This window comes from Protopterus annectens, chromosome 1.part2 (genome assembly GCF_019279795.1).
Source record: "Protopterus annectens isolate FY-2018-M chromosome 1.part2, PAN1.0, whole genome shotgun sequence".
NCBI lineage: Eukaryota > Metazoa > Chordata > Ceratodontiformes > Protopteridae > Protopterus > Protopterus annectens.
Genome location: NC_056727.1, coordinates 812,873,319 through 812,893,362, shown reverse-complemented (window position 1 = coordinate 812,893,362; position 20,044 = coordinate 812,873,319). Strand labels below are relative to the sequence as shown.

Genomic DNA, 20,044 nt, shown 5'->3' with positions numbered 1-20,044 from the left:
TTGGATCCCCTTTGAATGACACCAATACTTAAGCCAATTGTTGAAATTGATCATCTTGTCTTCATATTGTGGCATCATTCTTGGTGAGGGTAAGATGCTACTCAAGGTCAGGGTCATACCAGCCTGGGCTACATGCTCAGAGAGCTCCTCTATGTCTCTTTTCATGTAGTCCAGGGAGGTACGTCTCAGGTCATTCACACCAGCATGGACAATGACTGAGTCATATTTGTACTTGCCTTGGAGTGACCTGAGTGCTTGTGTTATGTGGCGGATCCTAGCGCCAGACAGGCTGCTCACCGTGACCTTCTCCTTGTTCAGCCTGGTGAGCGGGATGTCAGTGTGCCTGACAATAGAGTCACCTATTACAAGTGTATCAGGTGTGTTGTTTAGCCTTAAGGGCTGTGACTGTTCGGCACACTGGCTTTGTGAGATATGTGTTGTTGTATCTCTTATTCTAAAAGTGCCTTTGTTCTGGTTTAAGCACTTGGGCTCCAAACCAGTTGTTTTACATTAAGAAGGTTTGTGGTCTACACTCTTGTGGCAGGAGCGGATAGACTATGCCCTTCTGAGCTGGAAATGGATGGTGTCCGTGTTATTGTGCCTTTATGTGATTGGCTAGAGGGTTAGCTTGTTTAAAATTTGAATCTCTGTGACTGAGGCATTTGTCGATGTTTAGTGGCAACTCTACTTGGGAAGAAGAGTGTTGGTGGTTTGTGCTAAACTCTATAAAAGTTTAGACTTACATTACCATGTCCACTGCTTTGGCATTTATTTTTCACTGCATTAATTGAGTGTTTCTGCATTGTGTATCTGCACTTGTTTACCTTTTTTACAGCATTTCATTAGAACTGTGTTGGTTCCACTTTAGTGAGAGTAGAGGGGACCTGAGTCATTTGTTGGCATGGAATTGTGTAAAGAATAGAAGAGTGTGCTGTTTTGATTTGCCACAGGGCATCGTTTCTGGTTTTGTTTTTTTTCTTTTTTTAATCAATCTCCTCTGCTACTTAATCATTGCAGTTGCACAATGCTTGGCTTATAAACTAAGAGCAAGCTAAAGCTTACATTACCCTCTCCATTGTTTCAGCACTTGTTTTTTGCATTGTTTTTGTCACAGCTACATTAACTGTTTCTGTGTTTAATATCTTCACTTTAACCTTTTCACAGTCTTTAGTTAGAACTGTTGCTCTCTACACAATGGCACCTAGCAGTGATTTGTATAGATGACGATATCTTGCAGTGTAATTGCCCTTTGTAATCTGTATAGATGTTGATCTCTCGCAGTATAAGTTTCCCTTAAAAGGCCCTTACTCTTACAGATTTTTTTAACTACTAGAGCATCTAGTTTGTGCATAGCTTGGCATTGCTTGTCAAATTTCTTGCGTTCTTAACCGATTCAACATTTAAATTTCCGACAATCCTCTCTAGTAGATCAGTAGCCATAGATATGGACTTCCCAAATCTGTCTGTGGTCAGTCTGGTTGAGATGGGTATTCTGAGGAATTGTAGCAAATGCCTTATGTACACAGACAACGCACTTATTCTTAATAAAACAGATGATGTATGCAAATGGTGTAAATACACATTAATGCTGGAAGCAAAACTCTGTTATGCAACCAAAACTAATTCAATTAAGGTTGACGCATGCACCATGTCTACTGCACAGAGTAAAGACCCTACAAATGAAACTACTTAATACTGAGGCACTTATAGGTAACCTTCTTAAAACACTAAGATATCCTACACAGCATAATCAAAAAAGGGTACTCAGCCATCACATAAACACTCCATTAAAATACCACCCACAACTGTACATACTAACACTGTACCCAGTGTCTCTACTGCTAAGCCCTTAAGGCAAATCAGTGCACAGCCAAATTTCCTGGTCATTGGTGACTGTCTAATGAGGCACACCAGTGTTCTCCTCACCAGACTCAGTAAGGAAAGAGTCACAGTTAGCTGCCTTTCTGGGGCTTAGATCCATCAACTCACACAGGCACTCATATCATTGAACCACAGGTACCAGTGTGACTTTGTCATAGTCCCTATGTGTGTTAATGACCTGAGATGTACCTCCCTTGACTATATGCAGTGAGACATGATCAAGCTCACTGATTATGTGTCCTAGTCAGGTATGAGCCTAGTACTGAGCAGGATACTACATTCTCCAAGGGTGATGCCATGTTACCAACAGAAAATGATCAATTTTAACAATTGGCTTAGCTTCTGGTGTCAATCCAAGGTGCTACAATATTTGACAGCCCTGGGAGGATATGGTTGACTGACCATGCTGCTTTGCCAGGGATGGTCTGCACTTATCCCTGTATGCTTTCAGATATTGGCAAAGATCTTTTCCACCCCCATACTGCCTTTTTTTATACAATTCCAAAGTGATAAACTTCCAAACTTAACTGAACCTATGAAGGAATATCTGAAGGTGATACTGCCCAATGCTAGATGTCTTAACAAGAAACTCCACTCCCTGGAGAGTGTAGACATCTGTGTAGTAGCAGAGACATGGTTTAAAGTCACAAGAGTACCATGACAGTACAAGATTATTATGCCTTTCATACCCTTAAACCAGCTACTGGGTAGGAGGGAACCACAGGTGGAGGAGCCTCAGTCTACATTAAAAACAACCTCTTGTCCAGAGTAGTTAAAGTGTATGACCCTCTGGAACTCATAGATGTGCAACTCACCATAAACAGGGTCTCCTATCATATCCTTGCAACCTATAGGTTCCCCTCAATGCCCCAGGAAACCCATACTACCTGTCTCAATGTACAAGAGTCCCTCAGCATTCAACCCAGTATGATATTCATGGAGGAACTCAACTACCTCTTTATAGACTGGAAATTCTGCACCTTTTCTAATGCACAAGCCAAGCGATTCCTAAACTTCATTAATACCTGCATCCTGGAACAGTTGGTCCATTCTCCTACCAGAAGTACAAACATCCTTGATCTTGTATTCATGAACAAGGAGGAGGCATGTTCCTCACTCAATTTAATGTCCTTGCTTATCAGATCTGATCATAAAGCAGTATTGCTTGAAATAAAAATTAAATCTGAGGATCCAGCAAAACAAAAAAACTTTTGGAAGTATTCCAAAGGTAACTTATCTCTCTCTCTCTACTATGCGATACCTTGGTTAAATTCCAAGTACCCCAAAATCCAGTAAACACCATAGCATATGCTGAGGTATTTACTAAATACCTGTACAGCTGTACTGATAGCTGTATAGATTGAGCTGTGCCCACTCATATTAAGAATAAGCAAAGTCAAAAGACAAGCCACCCTGGTGGAATCACAATATCAATTGGTTATACAACAAAAGAAAAAAAATGTTGGCCAAGTGGAGGAGGAGAACAAAGTCCAACATACTAAAATACCTCTGAATAATCTAAACAGGCAGGTAAGAGGGTTAATTAATACTTCATAGGCAAAATTTGAAGAAAAAATAGTTTCCCAAGCTTTCTACAGCTATGTTCATAACTTTGAAGGAAATATGCAGCAATGTGCAGAACTTATTGTAAGTGGTATCATCCACACTGAACTGGAGGCCATTGCCAACCTTTTGACTGAAAAATTTTCCCACCATTACCCCAGTATTCCAAATGAAATACCACATACAACAATTCCCCCAACCATTACTATACAACAGGTCATCAGCGCACTTTCCAAGACCAAAATCACTGCATTGATGGGCCCCAATAACATATCAAGATACTTACTAAATTGCATGAAACTTTAATCACTGTTCAGCTGTAGCGTACAGTCAGGTTTTGTGCCCAAGGAATTTAAGAGGGCTATAATCCAAGCAGACGCAGTGTGGATCATGTGAAGTTCACTCCTTGAAATATGTTCACTAATAAAAGTCGAACTTTAAAATACATACTACAAAACAATAAAATAGTAGGTAGTCCACAGTTGAGTTAAAATTGAATATCCTTTATTGAAACACATAAACAATCCTAGTTGAGTATAATGAAAAACATTAAAGACATTCTTTATTTATATATAATCAGGTTATTTGCAGCAAGGGCCTTCTAGTTGCAATGCATATTCCTGGGAGATCCAGTGAATGGCAAACAAGTTGCACAAGCCCATTTTTTTGCCTTACAAGTGGTCTATCAATCAACTGGTGGATGCCAAGATCTTCAGCTTCTGAAGCTAGTCTTACTATGACCTTTTCCCTCCCCATCCAACACCAATTGCAGCAGCTACTTTGCCCTGATTCCCCAGATAGGAGATTCACAGAGGGATGATGTAGTCCACACTTGGCACCAGGGTCTCTTGTGCAATTATCTTCACTCTCTCCTCATAACCAAGTTCCTTAGAAAGTGATCTGGTGGAAGATGAAGGTGATTCTCATCACTCCCTTTTGACCTCAACAGATATAATTTTATGGTCTCACTTGATGTACCCTCCCTGGGTGCTTGACCATCTTCCATATTTGATCTCACATCTGCCTGGCAAGTCTCACTCTCACATCAAAGCTTTGAAGCTAACTGCTTGGTTTCTCCACTTCCAATGATGACCATCTGGATCCTTTCTCAGCTCCTTTACAATTGATTTTGGTTTTCTTGGCAAATTTGTTTCATATAGTAGCTAAGTAATCTACCATCAAGGTTCATCTGGCAGGTATTTTCAGTTTTCATGTGGGAGAAGAACATATTTCATTTGCCTCATTGAAGTTGTCTAAGACCTTTTTAGCTTTTTTGTGTGACCTCCTTTAAGGAACCCCATTCCACTTTGGGAAATTACTATCTTACTTCAAGCATTAACTAAGCCCCCCTTTGAACATGCAGCTACTGTAAGACTTAAATTTCTTTGTTAGAAAACACATTTCCTGGTGGCACTCAGCAAGGTGGAATTCATCGAACTTCAGGCCATGTCATGTAAGCTTCCATATCTGATGTTCCACAGAGATAAGGTTTCTGTTCGGACAAATCTTAATTTTCTCTCCAAGGTTGCTTCTGACACTGCCTTGAATAAAACCATTAACTTATCAGTCTCCGTTCACAATTTCTCAAAGGGGAATATACCTTGTATTTTTGGATGTTCATCATCAATTATGTTTCTGTTTGGATCAAGGTATCAGACAAAATGACTAACTTTTTCTTTCCTTTTCTTGCCCAAATTGGGCGATAGTGTTTCCAAGGTCACACTATCCAAATGATTTTCTGATTGTATTACTTTTGTTTTAAAGGATTGTCTCTGGTTCACAGGCTTAAAGCTCACTATACAAAGGCTGTCACAACTTCCACAGCTTACTTTTGTAGGGTTCCTATAGGTAATATTTGTGCTGTGGCTGCTTTTTCCCACAGTACGCTTATCTTTCTCCCACTTTAAGCAGGGGTATACATAATTTATGTCTGGGTAAAGTGAAGTACAAAGAAAAATAAGAGGTATACTGTACTGGCATGGAATGTCAGCTCATGTAGAGGTTGTTTACAGTTGTGCCATCTGTAATGCTTATTATAGCAACAATCCAGATGAAAAATGTAGGCCTCTTCTTCTGCATGGACAAAATTTTTCACTTTAAAGAAGACATGCATCTCATATATGTGGATTATTATTCCAAGTCCCCTGAAATAATCAAAGTGACAGATTCAGCAAGTGAAAGTATGTTTAATGAATTAAAATCTACTTTCCTGAAGTGAGAATACATGATATATCTGTGAGCCGGAATAAAAAAAATCAGGAATTCAAAGAATTTGTGCATGAATAGGATTTCAGACATTTAATATAGTTTGTACTGTGCATTCTTTGTCAGATGAACAAGTTAAGAAACCTCTCCAATTTTTGAAGTTTCTTGTGAGACAGAGTTGTATCAGAAAGCCTGAGAATTGTCATCTCACAGGTTTAGAATATAGGAATACTTCATTGCAGGTACTTAGTCTCCGATCATCTCAGCTGCACTTAAGTACAAAAATATTTATTTTCATTTCATATCTAGCATTATATTGCAAAACTAAGAAAGCTTTTAAAAACTTGATCATGCAGTGTCATTTGTTGTATAGCACTAATTACTTGTAAATACCCATAACAGTGTTGCTACAACTGTTAAATGGGAACATTTCTATTCAGTGGTTATGAGATAATTATTTAAAGTGAGTCTTTTAGACTGATACTCTGCATTGATCTCAAAATATGCATCATAAGGTTTTGTGACTGGGAATAATTTACACTTAAGGTACAATGGCATGCATTGTTTGTTTATGAAATAGGTCTCGCATACGTATTGCCTAAGTACTCTGAATAAGTTTGGAATTAGACCTTTTGAATACAAAATAATAAAAGTTGTAAGGCTGTGGTCTGATATAAAAAGCATGTAGTCACAAGTTCAAAATGGGTGTCCATGGACTTTGGAAGAGATGTTTAAGATTTGTGGAACTTCATCAGTGTCAGTTTTTAAAACACATAAGTATATCTTAAAAGGTAAAAATGCATCTGTGTTTTGGATGCCTGTATAAATAATACAAAATTAACAAGTCTGCTTACAATTTTTGGGAGTGTACATTGGTATAAGTAGTATGCTTACAATTTTATCATTTGTGAGGGATATCAGTTTAGAACTATATCCACTGATGGTAACATGCAGATGGATAGATTGACAGACAGATACATAGATAGACGGATAATAATAGATAGATAGATCGATAGATAGATAGATAGATAGATAGATAGATAGATAGATAGATATATAGATTCTAAGAAGTTTGGCAGCTCTAGATGGTGTCAGAATTTAGAATGGCTGTCATGTTGTCTGATGTCCTGTAACTATAATTTGCCATGAAATGTTCACTGAAGAAGCTGGACCCTTGCAAGTGGTGTCTATCTGAAAAATATGTTTTCTGTTGTTTGATAAAAGGTTTAATTGCTGCCACATTTTACCGTGTTATTCAATGCTATTTGTATGAGAACTGCAAGGTATACATTCTGAAGTATGATTTGTTTATTTGTTTTTCACTGAAAAGTATTCACGGAGCTTGCAAAAGCAAGAGTATACTGCATTTCTGCATGCCACTGGTGAATGAACCCTGAAAGTTTGTAATACATGTGCATGTCAAGAATTAGAAAGAATATTGTAGTAGTGAGACAAGGTTCAGAGTTACTGAGAGTTTAAAAAGAATCAGTCAGGTTTGGTGATGAGGACTTAGGATCCTTTAGAGTCTATTGATGCTTATGTTACTAATTAAAGACTTTAGCTAAAAACTAAATTTGTTGAGATACATGATTAATTAGTTAAATAAGTGTGTGTGCATGTGTGTGTGTGTGTGTGTGTGTGTGTGTGTGTGTGTGTGTGTGTGTGTGTGATATTAGAAGTTTTCAGATAAGGGCAGATTAATGAGAAAAGTAGATTTAATGTTATGTAATGTGATGTGTGTAGAGTGAGTGAAAATATCTCATCATATTTAAAAGAGCCCACCAAAAATATGTTTGTGTATAGCTTGGCTTCTGAAATATACAGCCTGAAAATAAATAAAAGCAAATACGTTGAGAAGCATCAGACAAAAATGAGAAAAAAAGGAAACGTGATATACAGAAAACTTTGTACAGCTGTTATCACCTTGTATAGTTGTTATCACTATTAGCATGATAAAAATGTATTGTGTTTTATCAAATGTGTAAAAGCTGCTGTCAAATAAATAATTTTGCTAATGTATCTAAAAAATGAATGAAACAAAAGCTACAGTCCAATGAATTTACAGGTATTGGAGCAGAGTCGTGAAAACATATTTGTGGGCAGTTTATGTTAAGAATATACACAAAGTAAGTAGTGTGCACAATAAAAGTAGAGAAAGTTACATTGACTATGAACTAATACAGAAATATGGGAAAGGTTTGGATATTTGGACTAGACACTTGAAAAGTTTAACCTAGTTTTAACTGAAATGTTCAAAGTGCTGGTACTGGCCATTTAAGGCTGAAGTGTCTGATGTAGTCCCTCACGTGTATTGAGACCATTACACAAATTAGACTGGAACTGGTTACAGACTAAATGTTAGGGGGGATGAATGAAAACGTACTGTCAGGTAAAATGGGAGCAGTCATGAGAGGGAGGTAAAGAGATGGCGTAAACTACCCACAATTTACATGAGAAGGCTAGACTGGTAAATCACCACTTGCTTCCCATATTATTATAATCCCAAAATACCCCGTGTCTGCAAGGAATAAGTTAATACACTTGTTTGGGTGCTGCAAAGGGCCATGCAGTTGTTAAATAAATCAGACCTGTACCCAAGTCATTTGGCACCCTCAGCAGTTCCCAGACTGACATCCCAACCCAAAGATGAGGACCAAAAAAAGGGCCTGTAAACTTTGTCTCACAAGTTGATGACCAAGAAGAAGGTCCCCACAGCAGCAGAAGTGCAGCAAAGGGCTTCTACTAGTTTTGTTGCAGTTGCCAACATCTAAATAATTTAAACAGCAGTAATATCTGCCACCACTGTTTAAATGAATGCAGAGATTACACTTGCATGTGATCTTCAAGTCTTCTGAGGTGCTAATCACACCCCATAAGAGTGTGTGCCTTTAACAACAGTGCCTTCATCCTGCCCTAGCTGTAATCAGCCATTCTGTAGAAAGGTAGAACAGGTATACACACAGTTTACAGTTATATTCACAGACAGCTTAGATGATGGTGGTACACTATTTATCCAGCAGCTCTAATAGGTCACCCCCTGTACAGAGACATAGAAATGGGGGTATTCACTGTACCTCATTAACATCTAAATGCATGGGGCTGCCAGTAAGAAGTGACTGGGTGTGTGCACAGAAGTTGTCAGGTTGTCAGGTAGTACACAAAGCATGAGCCTCTCTCTTCATCTGTGAGATGATGTATCTGTCCTGCTTAGAGATGGAGGTGATAAATTCAACCATGGCAAGCAGATGGTGTGAGGTTCCAGGTCTGCTCTTTATACTCTGGCAGTAGTCAGAAGTGAGCATGCATTCTCATCGCTGAGTGGCTAAGTCAAAAATGAAAATGGTATATAGTCGATGTCTGTACGTGATGGAGCAGGTATTCCTGAATGTTAGCAGTCACTGATTGTTAAATTACCTTACCAGAAATGCCCTCTGAAGGCTAAGTCTGTAGAATAAATCCATTAGATTACATCAAGTGAATGTGTCTTGTGTATTGAAAGAGAGGAATTAAAGCCAGTTTATGTTTCAGTGTTCCCAGTCAACTTGTGTCAGGCAAATATGTGGATGGTGGCACATTTCATATTTTATCAGGATCTCCAGTGGGTGGCAAATACCACTTTGTGCCAGAATGTCTGGCAAAAAATGTATGGAGACAGGATATGAGATGGTGGAGGAGGTTGTAGGGAGGGGGAAAGGAGATGTACTGCATATTTTTAGGGAGCTTCACTGATATTTCTTTCCTTGTCCATTGATCATTTACATTAAAAAGGTCTGGATTTTTAAGGGCCTTGAACACCTAAGGTTTTGCTTTGGCAATGAGGACTGAACAATCTTCTTTAATGATGCAAAGTATCAGGTTTTTGAGATTCGTAATGCTGACTGCTATCAAAAGCTCACTAGACTGTGAAAGTCTGTGGTATCCCAGAACTGAGGGAATGGCTGTCAGAAACAGGAGAGATTTACAGTATGCTGGTAGCAGTGGCTGTACTATGCAGTCCCACACAAATGGTGAGAGTGAGACCGGTCTATATGGACACAGTGTTTGAAGTGCCATGAGATGTGGATTTCAAAAAAGGGGGAGAATTTGATGTTTTCTTAACTGCAGGTGAAAATTGTAGATTAAACAAAATCACCATGTTGAATATTTTGAGGTGAAGAAGTTGTAACAGAACTAGTTTGCCTAATTCTTAGTGTAAGCTGAATGTATTATTGCTTTCTGAAGCAGATGGGTGGGACAGATGAGTGTGTAGGTTGCAGATGTGTTATAAAGTGTGGCTCTAACTTTTGTTTTAAAGTAACAATAAATACTGGGCACTAAGAAAAGGGTACAATGATGGTGATACAAGGAATCCTCCAATCCATTACTGATGGATTTACTGCACATCAGCAGCATCAAATGGCATCCAAAGTACTCAGCCTAGGGATCTAAACCTCTTTTGCAGCAACCACAGAATGGTTTGGAGGGACAGGTATATCTTGTAGACGACACCGCTACTCTGGAACAGACTTCCCATTCACTTAAAACAAAGTTCATCCCTGTCCATATTCAAGTGAAACATAAATCTACTGTCTAGGCATAAAATGGCCCACAAGGGCAGTTAGGCTACTACTTACCAATGAACCTATGATGAGTTAGTAAACAGATGTGTTAGTACAGAAGATTAAGGGTATATACTACTAGCAAGCAGTATCCTGGCTTCTCAGACTTAATTCTCCTGGTCTCCATTTCTGTATTTTGAAACTTCATGACTTTGAGCAAGTCACAATCAGACAGTGCTTCACGGTCATCACTGAAAACAGGTACCTGTGTTACTGGGTTTCATTGAGTAACAAACAAATAAATAAAACAACGAGGGCTATATTAATTGTATCAAAAGGAGAATTTTCTCAAAGTGAGAAATGTTGTATTGCCTCATTTCTTATTTGTGTGAATGTCTATGGTGTGTGTGTGTGTGTGTGTGTGTGTGTGTGTGTGTGTGTGTGTGTGTGTGTGTGTGTGTGTGTGTGTGTGTGTGTGTGTGTGTGTGGGTTTGGCTGTCAGAAGTATGTAGGACGTTTCTTCGAAGGTGTGCATGTATGTGTACATATGTGTGTGCATGATTGCAAGAGTATATAAATGCTGCTACATGCCCCACATATATAAATGCTGCTACATGCTCCACATATATAAATGCTGCTACATGCCCCACATATATAAATGCTGCTACATGCCCCACATATATAAAAGCAAAAGTCAGTTTTTAATAAAGCAAAACAAAATGCAGTTTCCTGCTTGTACAGTAACACATTTGCAGCACATTACTGAAGCATGCTGTATTTCTTTAATTTAATTTATAGTTCCTACAAGTTTGCTTATAGGGTTATCTTATATTCTCAGTATAAAATTGAAAGCATGTAACTTGTCTGTAGTGGCACAACCTGAAACAATACTGGCTGTAGAGGAATACAAAAGCAGTGTTGTTGACATGAGTCTTCATGGTCGCTCAGTGGTTGGGATCACTACAGCACAAAGGTCTGGCGTTCAATCCTGGCCTCTGACAACTGTGTGTAGAGGTTTCATTTCCCCTCCATATCTGTGTAGGTTTTCTCTAGGTACTTCTTTTTCCTTCAACTTCCTAAAGACATGATGCTCGACTGCTACTCTAAACTGTCTGTGTATATTGTATTTATCCTTCCCACCTTTATTTGTGTGTAAACTTAAGTAAAGATTGTATGGTGGATATCTTTGCTTGACCTTCATCTCCTTTTGATTTTCAGTAAACCGGGATTTCTCTCCTGTTGCATGGCAAAATCCTTCCAGAAAGTGGCAGCCTATAAGTGGCATGCATAAATGTTATTCATGTAATATTTTTAAAGTTGAAAACATTTTAGATTTTCTCAGGAAGTAGCTTTTGCCACATATTTTAATATGACTTTGAAAACTTAATTCTGATTATAAAGGATGACATTTTGATAGATAGATTAGATGAATGGCTAGTCTCATATCCAAACGACACATTTCTGATCTGTATGAATACTGCTAGGACTGCGTGTGTGTGTGTGTGTGTGTGTGTGTGTGTGTGTGTGTGTGTGTGTGTGTGTGTGTGTGTGTGTGTGAAGGATTGTCTGTTTGTATTTACTAATATTGAACTAATTCATCTTGCAGCTGTATAGTTACATAGACTCAGGTCCAGCTTTCCTAATGCTTATTTCATTGATGATTTTTATTAGACCCAACCCTTACATAGTATGGTGGCCTTAATTCTGTTTCTTATAATTCAAAGCTTATATAGAGAGCACTCTGAGTAGAAGTGAAGTGACGTGAATTGTACATTAGCAGATCATAACAATGTTGCTTTTACAACTGTACAAAGCAGGCAGTTGTCAGTATATTACCCATTACTTTGATATGTTTTATGCAATAAGAAAAGTAAAATATGTTTTCCAAGGAGTTTCTGTCTTACTTAACACTGCAAGTAATTTTATTGCATTGCAGCTAGTGGTTTTATATTACTTGTTATTGGTATTTATGAAACAAAATGTAATACGGGTCGGGTATAATACTTGCCTTCTAGCTAAAATTATTCTCATGCTATGGCAGATGCCAACAGTGTTATATTATTCTCTGGAAGGCTAGAGTTGTTGGCAGTCATTAACACTTTAGCCTGATTTCTCTCCTGGTTAGGAGCAAATAGCTGACAACAAAAGATTAAATCTTTAACATCTAAGTCCATAGGGTGACTCTGTGCCAAGAAGTAGTGAGTAAAGAAGGCCCAGGCAGCTGCGTCAGAGGGTTTGATCACTTTGGGCTGGGGTGCCAGGAGATTTGAGACAGATGTTTTCAGACTTGCAGCATGCCTAAAACATTTCCAGAGACTGGGCTACAAATAGTGACTTAAGAGCCTCAGAAGTTGCAGAAGTAGGCAGGAGGTCACTTGAGTATTTTCCCCTTGGGTTGATATCCACCTCTTCATTTTGCAGCTGCTTGTTAGGGTTGTCCATTTTTGCTGTCATAGTCTCAGTGCTGTTCTTTTGTCTGCCGATGAATCAAGTACTGCATTGTGCGCTCTAATCCTGCTATACAGTGGTCTGACTTTAAATGTGGTTTTGGAGAGCATCCCAGAGGTCTGCTTGCTAAGCTCCAACTTCTGTTTCAGAGACGCCACTTGATATCAGCAGGGTGCACAGCAAGCCACCCTGCTTAGTTAAGCCTGGTCTTGTGTGGTGCAAATCAATGGATACCAAGCTAATCTGCTTGCTTTTCCTTTCTGTTTTGCTTCTTTTTACAGTTGGAAACCGTACTGGACGCATCAAAGTTGTCTTCACTCCTTCCATCTGCAAAGTGACATGCATCAAAGGCAAATGCCAGAACAGCTGTGAACAGGGAAATACGACAACCATCATAAGTGAAAATGGGCATGCTGCTGACACCCTGACCGCCTCTAACTTTCGTGTGGGTAAGTGCCCTAGATAGTAAGATACACTACTGACACTGTTAAAGAAAGAGAGAGCATTAGTCTCTAATTTAAGCAGGTGCTTCTGGTGTTACAAGTTTTATTTACAAAATATAATACGGGTCAGATATGGCATCTTGTTGCATTCTTATCTGCCTAGATATAGGAATTTCAATATACTAAATAGTTTTATAATTTTTCAGTACTTATTTTCTTTGTGACCCGCTGCCAAGTTATCTTAGCTATTTTTACAGTCAAAAACACTTTTTGTCTTTTTGGGTCCTGTAGAGTCTATTTTGCAGTTAGTAAACTAATACATGATAAAATGTAAATTAAAATAATACGTACTAAAAACAAAAAAGCTTTACAACTCCTTGATGCACAAAACAACAGAACTGCTTTCATGATATGTATTCTTAGTCACTAAAGCACAGTAAAATGTATGTTCTCTCCCTTTTGCACATACATTTATAAGTTAGTATAAGCAACATAGTTTTTGCTGTCACTGATTGAATGTGCCTCTTAAGTTATGGTGGATGTAAAAGACTCGGTATAAAATATTTGTACTGCATCCTCATTTAAGTAAAGCACCTGTTTTGCATTAGATGCAGCAGAAAAGTACGTGAGAGCTCAGTGCAGTTGTGTAGCCCAAGGTGTGATGTTGCATTCTGAGCTTCTTAGACCAGATACGTTGCTTATTATTATTCGTGCATAATATAACTAACATTGTAATTTGTCAACTTACTGTAAAGACAGGCAAAGAAGGAATTTCAAGTTCTGTTCTAAGTAATTTTAAACTGCTGTTGCATTTGCTGTTCAGGAGAACTGTTACTCTTGGAATGAATGTAAAACGCTGTGCTGTTCTCAAGCGATGCTGCAGGTTTACATATTTCTCTAGTAAATGTAGATTAGAGCTGATGTGGTGACGAACTGCAGGCCAGCCATCCATTTAAGTATTAGCACTAACGACATTACTAATCCAGTGAGAAACAAATGCTCTGTTGTAATATGCTGACATATGTTTCCTGATGCATCATAAAAGATGTATTCCTTCTTCACACATCTGTGAGCCAAGGGATAAGTGAGAGGAGAATTCTGTAAAGTAAAATGCAGCTGTATGGGAAAGGATGATAGTTTAGCATTTTATTTATTTTTCTGTACCGAGTACGATACTTGTTATTGGCATTCAAACTTTTTCATGAAGTTAAAAATATAAAACGGTGAAACGGGTTGGATGCATCCTTCTTGTTAGCCGTGGAAGCAACAGCTCTACTCTTTTGCCATATGCAGAAATGCATGTTGTGGTCACCATCACTGCGTACTGTTTATAACTTATGTGCATGGCTAGGACTTTAAAAAACAGTTTGAAAGTCACCATAATGTGCTTGAAGAACAGTCCTGTTGCGTCACTTTTCTGCAGACCTAAGCAAAGGCCAGAGTCGATGCTGATTCCTCAGGCTGGCTCACACTGACCTGCAGCTGACCTTCAGTGTCTACAGTTTTAAAAGAGGATGTTTTTGTTACAATACCGTTGAGACAGAGGCAAGGAGTTCTTGGAAGCATTTTTGTCTGTCTTGTCTGGTGTGGTCAAACAAGCACATTGCAGACTTTGTGTGTGTGTTCTGAATTACATACTTTAAATGCAGGGTGGTACTTTTGCATTCATCCTTTTCAGTCATTGTGCCTGTGCTACTGTTCAGCAGTTACAGAATGATCGATCTCAGAACCAATGACAAACATTACAAAACAGAGTTAGCATAGCTTTTAAAATGTGCAACACTAACATTACTTTACAGCATGACATAAATTAATGAAGGCTGAATTCATTTTTATCTTCCCTATGGGCTATAACTTCAGAGTTGGCGAGCAGTGTTACATGTGTTACTCAAATCTGTCTTAGAAGCTCTTTCTGTATCACTTATCTCCCTTTGCTCGCACTGCCAGTAAAGGTGCAACAGAGTAATCAGTGTCCTGTGCTCTTTAATTTGCATTGACTTCTTTTAGATGTTATGGAGAAACAATATGGCCAGCACACACTTTGTGAGATGTCTCATATCCTCCTAAGAAACAAGGACAGATCATAAATGTGTAAAAGTTATCTGCTGAATTCCTGCCCCTTCAGATCTCTTCCTGAGATTTTGAAAAATACACCAAGTCAGTACCTTCCCTACTGGCTTTGGATGTTGAATCTTTGAGAAAATGTCCATTATTTTACTGGTGGAATGTCCCTTGATGTACCAGGCCAACTACAGGGTATACAATGTCACTAAGAGGCATTAAGTGCAAAGGACCTTGATATGTTTGTAGTGCACACAAACATGGTTACGCTCTGGGGTGATTTATACGATTATATAATGTATATGCAGATGTTTAAATGGTCTGTTTAGTGTAGTATTCCCTGTGTTTATGTGTGCACAGACATGATGCTTTACATGATGCCTTACAGAGACACAGGTTTCTGCATTTTTGTAAAGAATTGTGTGACAGTCCAACATTATCTGGTAAGCAGTTACATTTCAAAGTGTATCTGCAGATGCCTGAAGTTCCCTGGCAGTCTTTTTGGGTAACCAGAAATGCTGCCTAGATCTACATTTGCATAGCCACTTGTATTTTAATGCACATTAACTGTACTCTTTGCTCCTTCTACTGGGACAAGACAAAAAATGTAAGTAAATGGGGTGAAAAACACTGGGCAACTGTTCATGTTATTTAGTCTGCTGCATCCAGTAGAAATGCCTTAATGGTCACCCTTCTCACAGACACCCGCCTATTCTTGTTCCTGTAGAAATACCCCAGTGGTTACCCTTCTCACAGACATCTGCCTATTCGTGTTCCTGTAGAAATACCCCAGTGGTTACCCTTCTCACAGACAACTGCCTATTTGTGTTCCTGTAGAAATACCCCAGTGGTTACCCTTCTCACAGACACCTGCCTATTCATGTTCCAGGAGAAATGCCCCAATGGTTACCCTTCTCACAGACACCTGCCTATTCATGTTCCAGTAGAAATGCCCCAATGGTTACCCTTCTCACAGACACCTGCTTATTCGTGTTCCAGTAGAAATGCCTCAATGGTTACCCCTTTCACAGACACCTGCCTCTTCATGTTCCATTAGAAATGCCCCAATGGTTACCCTTCTCACAGGCACTTGCCTATTCATGTTCCAGTAGAAATGCCCCAACGGTCACTCTTCTCACAGACATATGCCCATTTGTGTTGATTCCACTTGCACTGACTTACCATATTTCTTTGTTGTAGCATCACTGCTTGTGACAGTCTATGAAATGAAATGTATCCTTCCCTTTTTCAGTCAAAGCAAAATGCTTTCCAAAATCTTACCTAATTTTTCAGTCCCAAAGTTGAATGAGTTTGTTTTTGTTCCTCCATACCCCATTTTTAAGCTTATCAGTAGTTTTCACAATCAGATATGTATAGCTGGCGATCAGGTTCCATTTCCATTGAATCTAATACAGTGTGTAGCTACATTTTGTAGTTATAGTTAAAAGTATCATATCAATAGAAAGAGCACCCTTTTAACTAGTGCTGATCCTGCAAATCAAACACACTAAAAGCATTTTCAGTGAACACTAAGGTAAGTGAGTCTTGCAGGATGGCAGGCTTCCCGTACACTCGTGGGAGGACACAAAAGACACCCACTGGATGAATATATTCCTATTCCACATATCCTCTCATATGAGAGGACACACCAGACAACCACTGCATGTCTATATGCCTACTCCACATGTATCCTCATATAGGAGGACACACCAGACACCCACTGGATGTATATATACCTACTCCACATGTACCCTCATATGGGAGGACACACCAGACACCCACTGGGTGTATATATACCTACTACACATGTACCCTCATATGGGAGGACACACCAGACACCCACCTGATGTATATCTACCTACTCCACATGTATCCTCATATGGGAGGACACACCAGACACCCACCTGATGTATATCTACCTACTCCACATGTACCCTCATATGGGAGGACACACCAGACACCCAATGGATGTATATCTATACCTACTCCACAGCTACACAACAGTGGAGTAAACAACAGAGACCATTAGTAGTGAAAGTGAATGTCAACATGTTTGATTTATAACTTCGACACTCACGTAAACAGCGCTTGATCTACTGACATGGTGCTTATGTAATTACACTTTCACATACATGTTTGACCAAATAAATGTTTCACAGATTACACAGCTCCAATTATAATCGATTGTAATTAATAGATTACATTAAACTCTAGTTTAATGGATGGAGATGTAAGTGGCCCAGTGGGCAGTACCGATTCTCTTTCCACACTGTATAGCTATAACCCTACAAATTAACCATTTAGTGTTCTTGCTGTTGTGCCTCGTCTTGCCTTTTGCTTATGTTTTCTCTACCATTGTCTGTTTTATCTTTCTGTTTAAATTTGATACAGAAAAAGTGGTACAAATTTTGAGAGAGCCCATATTTTATTGAAAATGTTTGTGTCACATATACATGACAAGTACAGTTTACAAACTCATAGCAATATTACAATACATTGAAAAGATAGGCAGACATATAATATCACTAGATATTACAGAAACAGTTCATAGACTAACAGTAACACCCTGCCTAAGTGACATAAGGGTCTTCTTTTAACTTGTGGCTGTAGGATAAAAGTTAGTTAGGGTTAGAGCAAGGACATAACCAACGTGTTTTAAAGTACTGTTTAAGGCTATTTTTAAATTGGGTTATTGAGGGCACCGACGTAAGTTCAGTAGAAAGATAGTTCCAAGTTTTGCCAATGGAGTTGGCGAACAAAGAGTTCCCAGCTGAGTTATTGGTTTGACTGTTTGTTGGATGAGAGTAGAGTCTTAAGGGTGATAAGTTTTTTAAGTATAGGGTTGTTCTCAGGTTGGTATAGAATCTTACGTACAACTATTAGTTGGTTGTTCTGGAGCAGGCTAGGCAATTCAAGCCATCCTAGTTGATTTAAGTTATAACAGTGGTGTGTTCTGTGAGCTGCTCTAGTGGCAAATCTAGCAATGGTATTACAGCAGCTTGATAGTTTGTTAAGTTCAGCTTTATTCAAGTTTATGAATAATGGGGAGGCATAAAGGAGGGTGGAGCTTAGATGTGTGCGGCCAATAACAGTCTTTGCCAGTGGGATAAGGAAGGGTTTAATCCTGTATAGTGAGCCGAGCTTTTTGTTGACTGTTTTAATCGATTGATTAATATGCATGTCAAACTTAAGTCATTGTCTGCTATTACGCCTAAAGGTTTGGCAGAGTGATCAGGTGAAATAATGGTGCCATTGTTAGACGTAATAGTAAAGGATGGAAAGGAGGACCTGCGGGTGGGTGAGAACAACAGCATCTTCGTTTTGTTAGGATTTATTATGAGTCATCGGTTAAGAAGCCAGTTTTCAACTGTATTAAAAGCAGTTTGGGTTAAAGTTTGCAGTTCAGGGGGGGAGGTGGCTGAGCAAATTAAAGTGGAATTGTCTGCATACTGGATGCTGGTTGCACGTGGAATGATGGCATATAGGTCATTAATAAAGAGGGGAAAAAGAAGGGGTCCAAATATGGAGCCCTGGGGGAACTCCATTTAGAGAAGGAGAGGAGGGCAGAGGTAGTGCTGTGAAATGGTCTAAAGCCATGCTGAGAGTTAGCAAATAGATTGTTTTGGATAAGATAGCTCAGTAGTTGTTTATGGATACATTTCTCCATAACTTTAGCCAGGGGTGATAGAATAGCTATGGGTCTATAATTTGATAGCTCAATAGAGTTACCACCTTTATGGAGTGGGATAATATGGGATATCTTCCAGATAGAGGGGATGGTAGCTTCTTCTATAGTTCTGTTAATAAGGATGGATATGGGGTATGCTATGGCATCTGCAGCTTTTTTGTAGATACTCTACTGTTAATAGATCATCAGAGAACGTGGTTGGTTTCAATTTCTCAATTAGGATTTGGATAAGTGATGTGGGGACTGGTTGAAGGTGAAAGGAGAGTTGGGAGCTGGGTATAGTAGTAATAAGATTTGGGCCACCAGGAGATAACTGGCTGGCTAAGGATTGAATGGTCTCAGTAAAGAAGCTATTAAAGGTACTGGCAACTTCTTCTGTCCATTTTGGTTGGAATCTGTGGGAGTAGGAGTGGTAGATTGTCCTGGGTGAAGAGGTTTATTAATACCTGCCGAAAACATTTGAGGCTTATTTTGGTGTCTTTGTTGTAGTTGGTAGTAGAAGTTTTTTTTTTTGTCTACCATAATGGATATTTTTGTGTCATTCCTTAGTTGTCTATATTTAAGTTGATCTAAAGGGGATTTTCTGGTACACCATTTGGCCTAAACTTTGTTTCTAAGTATGATTTTTTTGTCTGGTTTCTTTTGAAATCCATGGGGTTACTTTAGTTCTAATAGTACAAGATGGTGCGTGGCAGCCAAGGATGGCTAGAAATTTGGTATTAAAGTAATTTACCGCTTCTTCCAGTGACAGTTGTTTTAGAAATGACCAATCACATGCTTTAAGTTCGTTTTGTAACTTAGTGGGGTTAAAGTTTTGATTGTTCCTTATTGTTTTATAAGTGGGTTGGTTGAGAATGTCAACCTTATGCCTAATTATGAAGGTTAGAAAGTGATCACTTATATCATCAGGTAGGGTCCCCGCCTTGTACATATGAGGATGACTATTGATGAGTATCCAGTCTAAGGTGCTTTCTTTATTATTGGGTTTACTGATCCTAGTGGGCAGGTATATGATCTGAGTAAAGCCATATAGGTTTACATGGGTAGTAGGGTGTTCAGAGGAACAGGTGTTCCAGTCGATGTTGAAGTCACCAAGAACAATGGTTTCTTGGGGGTAGTTAGCTGGCAACCAGTTTAGTATATCCTCTAGGGTGTTCGTGTTATTACCTGGGGGAATATAAAATTAGGTGATATTTATACTTTTGCATTTGTTGATT

General features: G+C 38.8%; 1 protein-coding gene across 5 annotated transcripts in view; it reads left to right on the top strand.

The window, feature by feature from the left end:
- Positions 1 to 20,044, top strand: part of LTBP1 (latent transforming growth factor beta binding protein 1) — a 2,555,437-nt gene that overhangs the window by 715,775 nt on the left and 1,819,618 nt on the right. For 3 of the 5 annotated variants that reach the window (XM_044058988.1, XM_044058973.1, XM_044058980.1), the window contains exon 5: positions 12,917 to 13,084. In XM_044058988.1, coding sequence (XP_043914923.1) covers positions 12,917 to 13,084 — 168 coding nt within the window. Of the gene's footprint in view, positions 1 to 12,432; positions 13,085 to 20,044 lie in introns of those variants that run through there. The other 2 variants (XM_044059007.1, XM_044058997.1) reach the window with 1 other exon arrangement.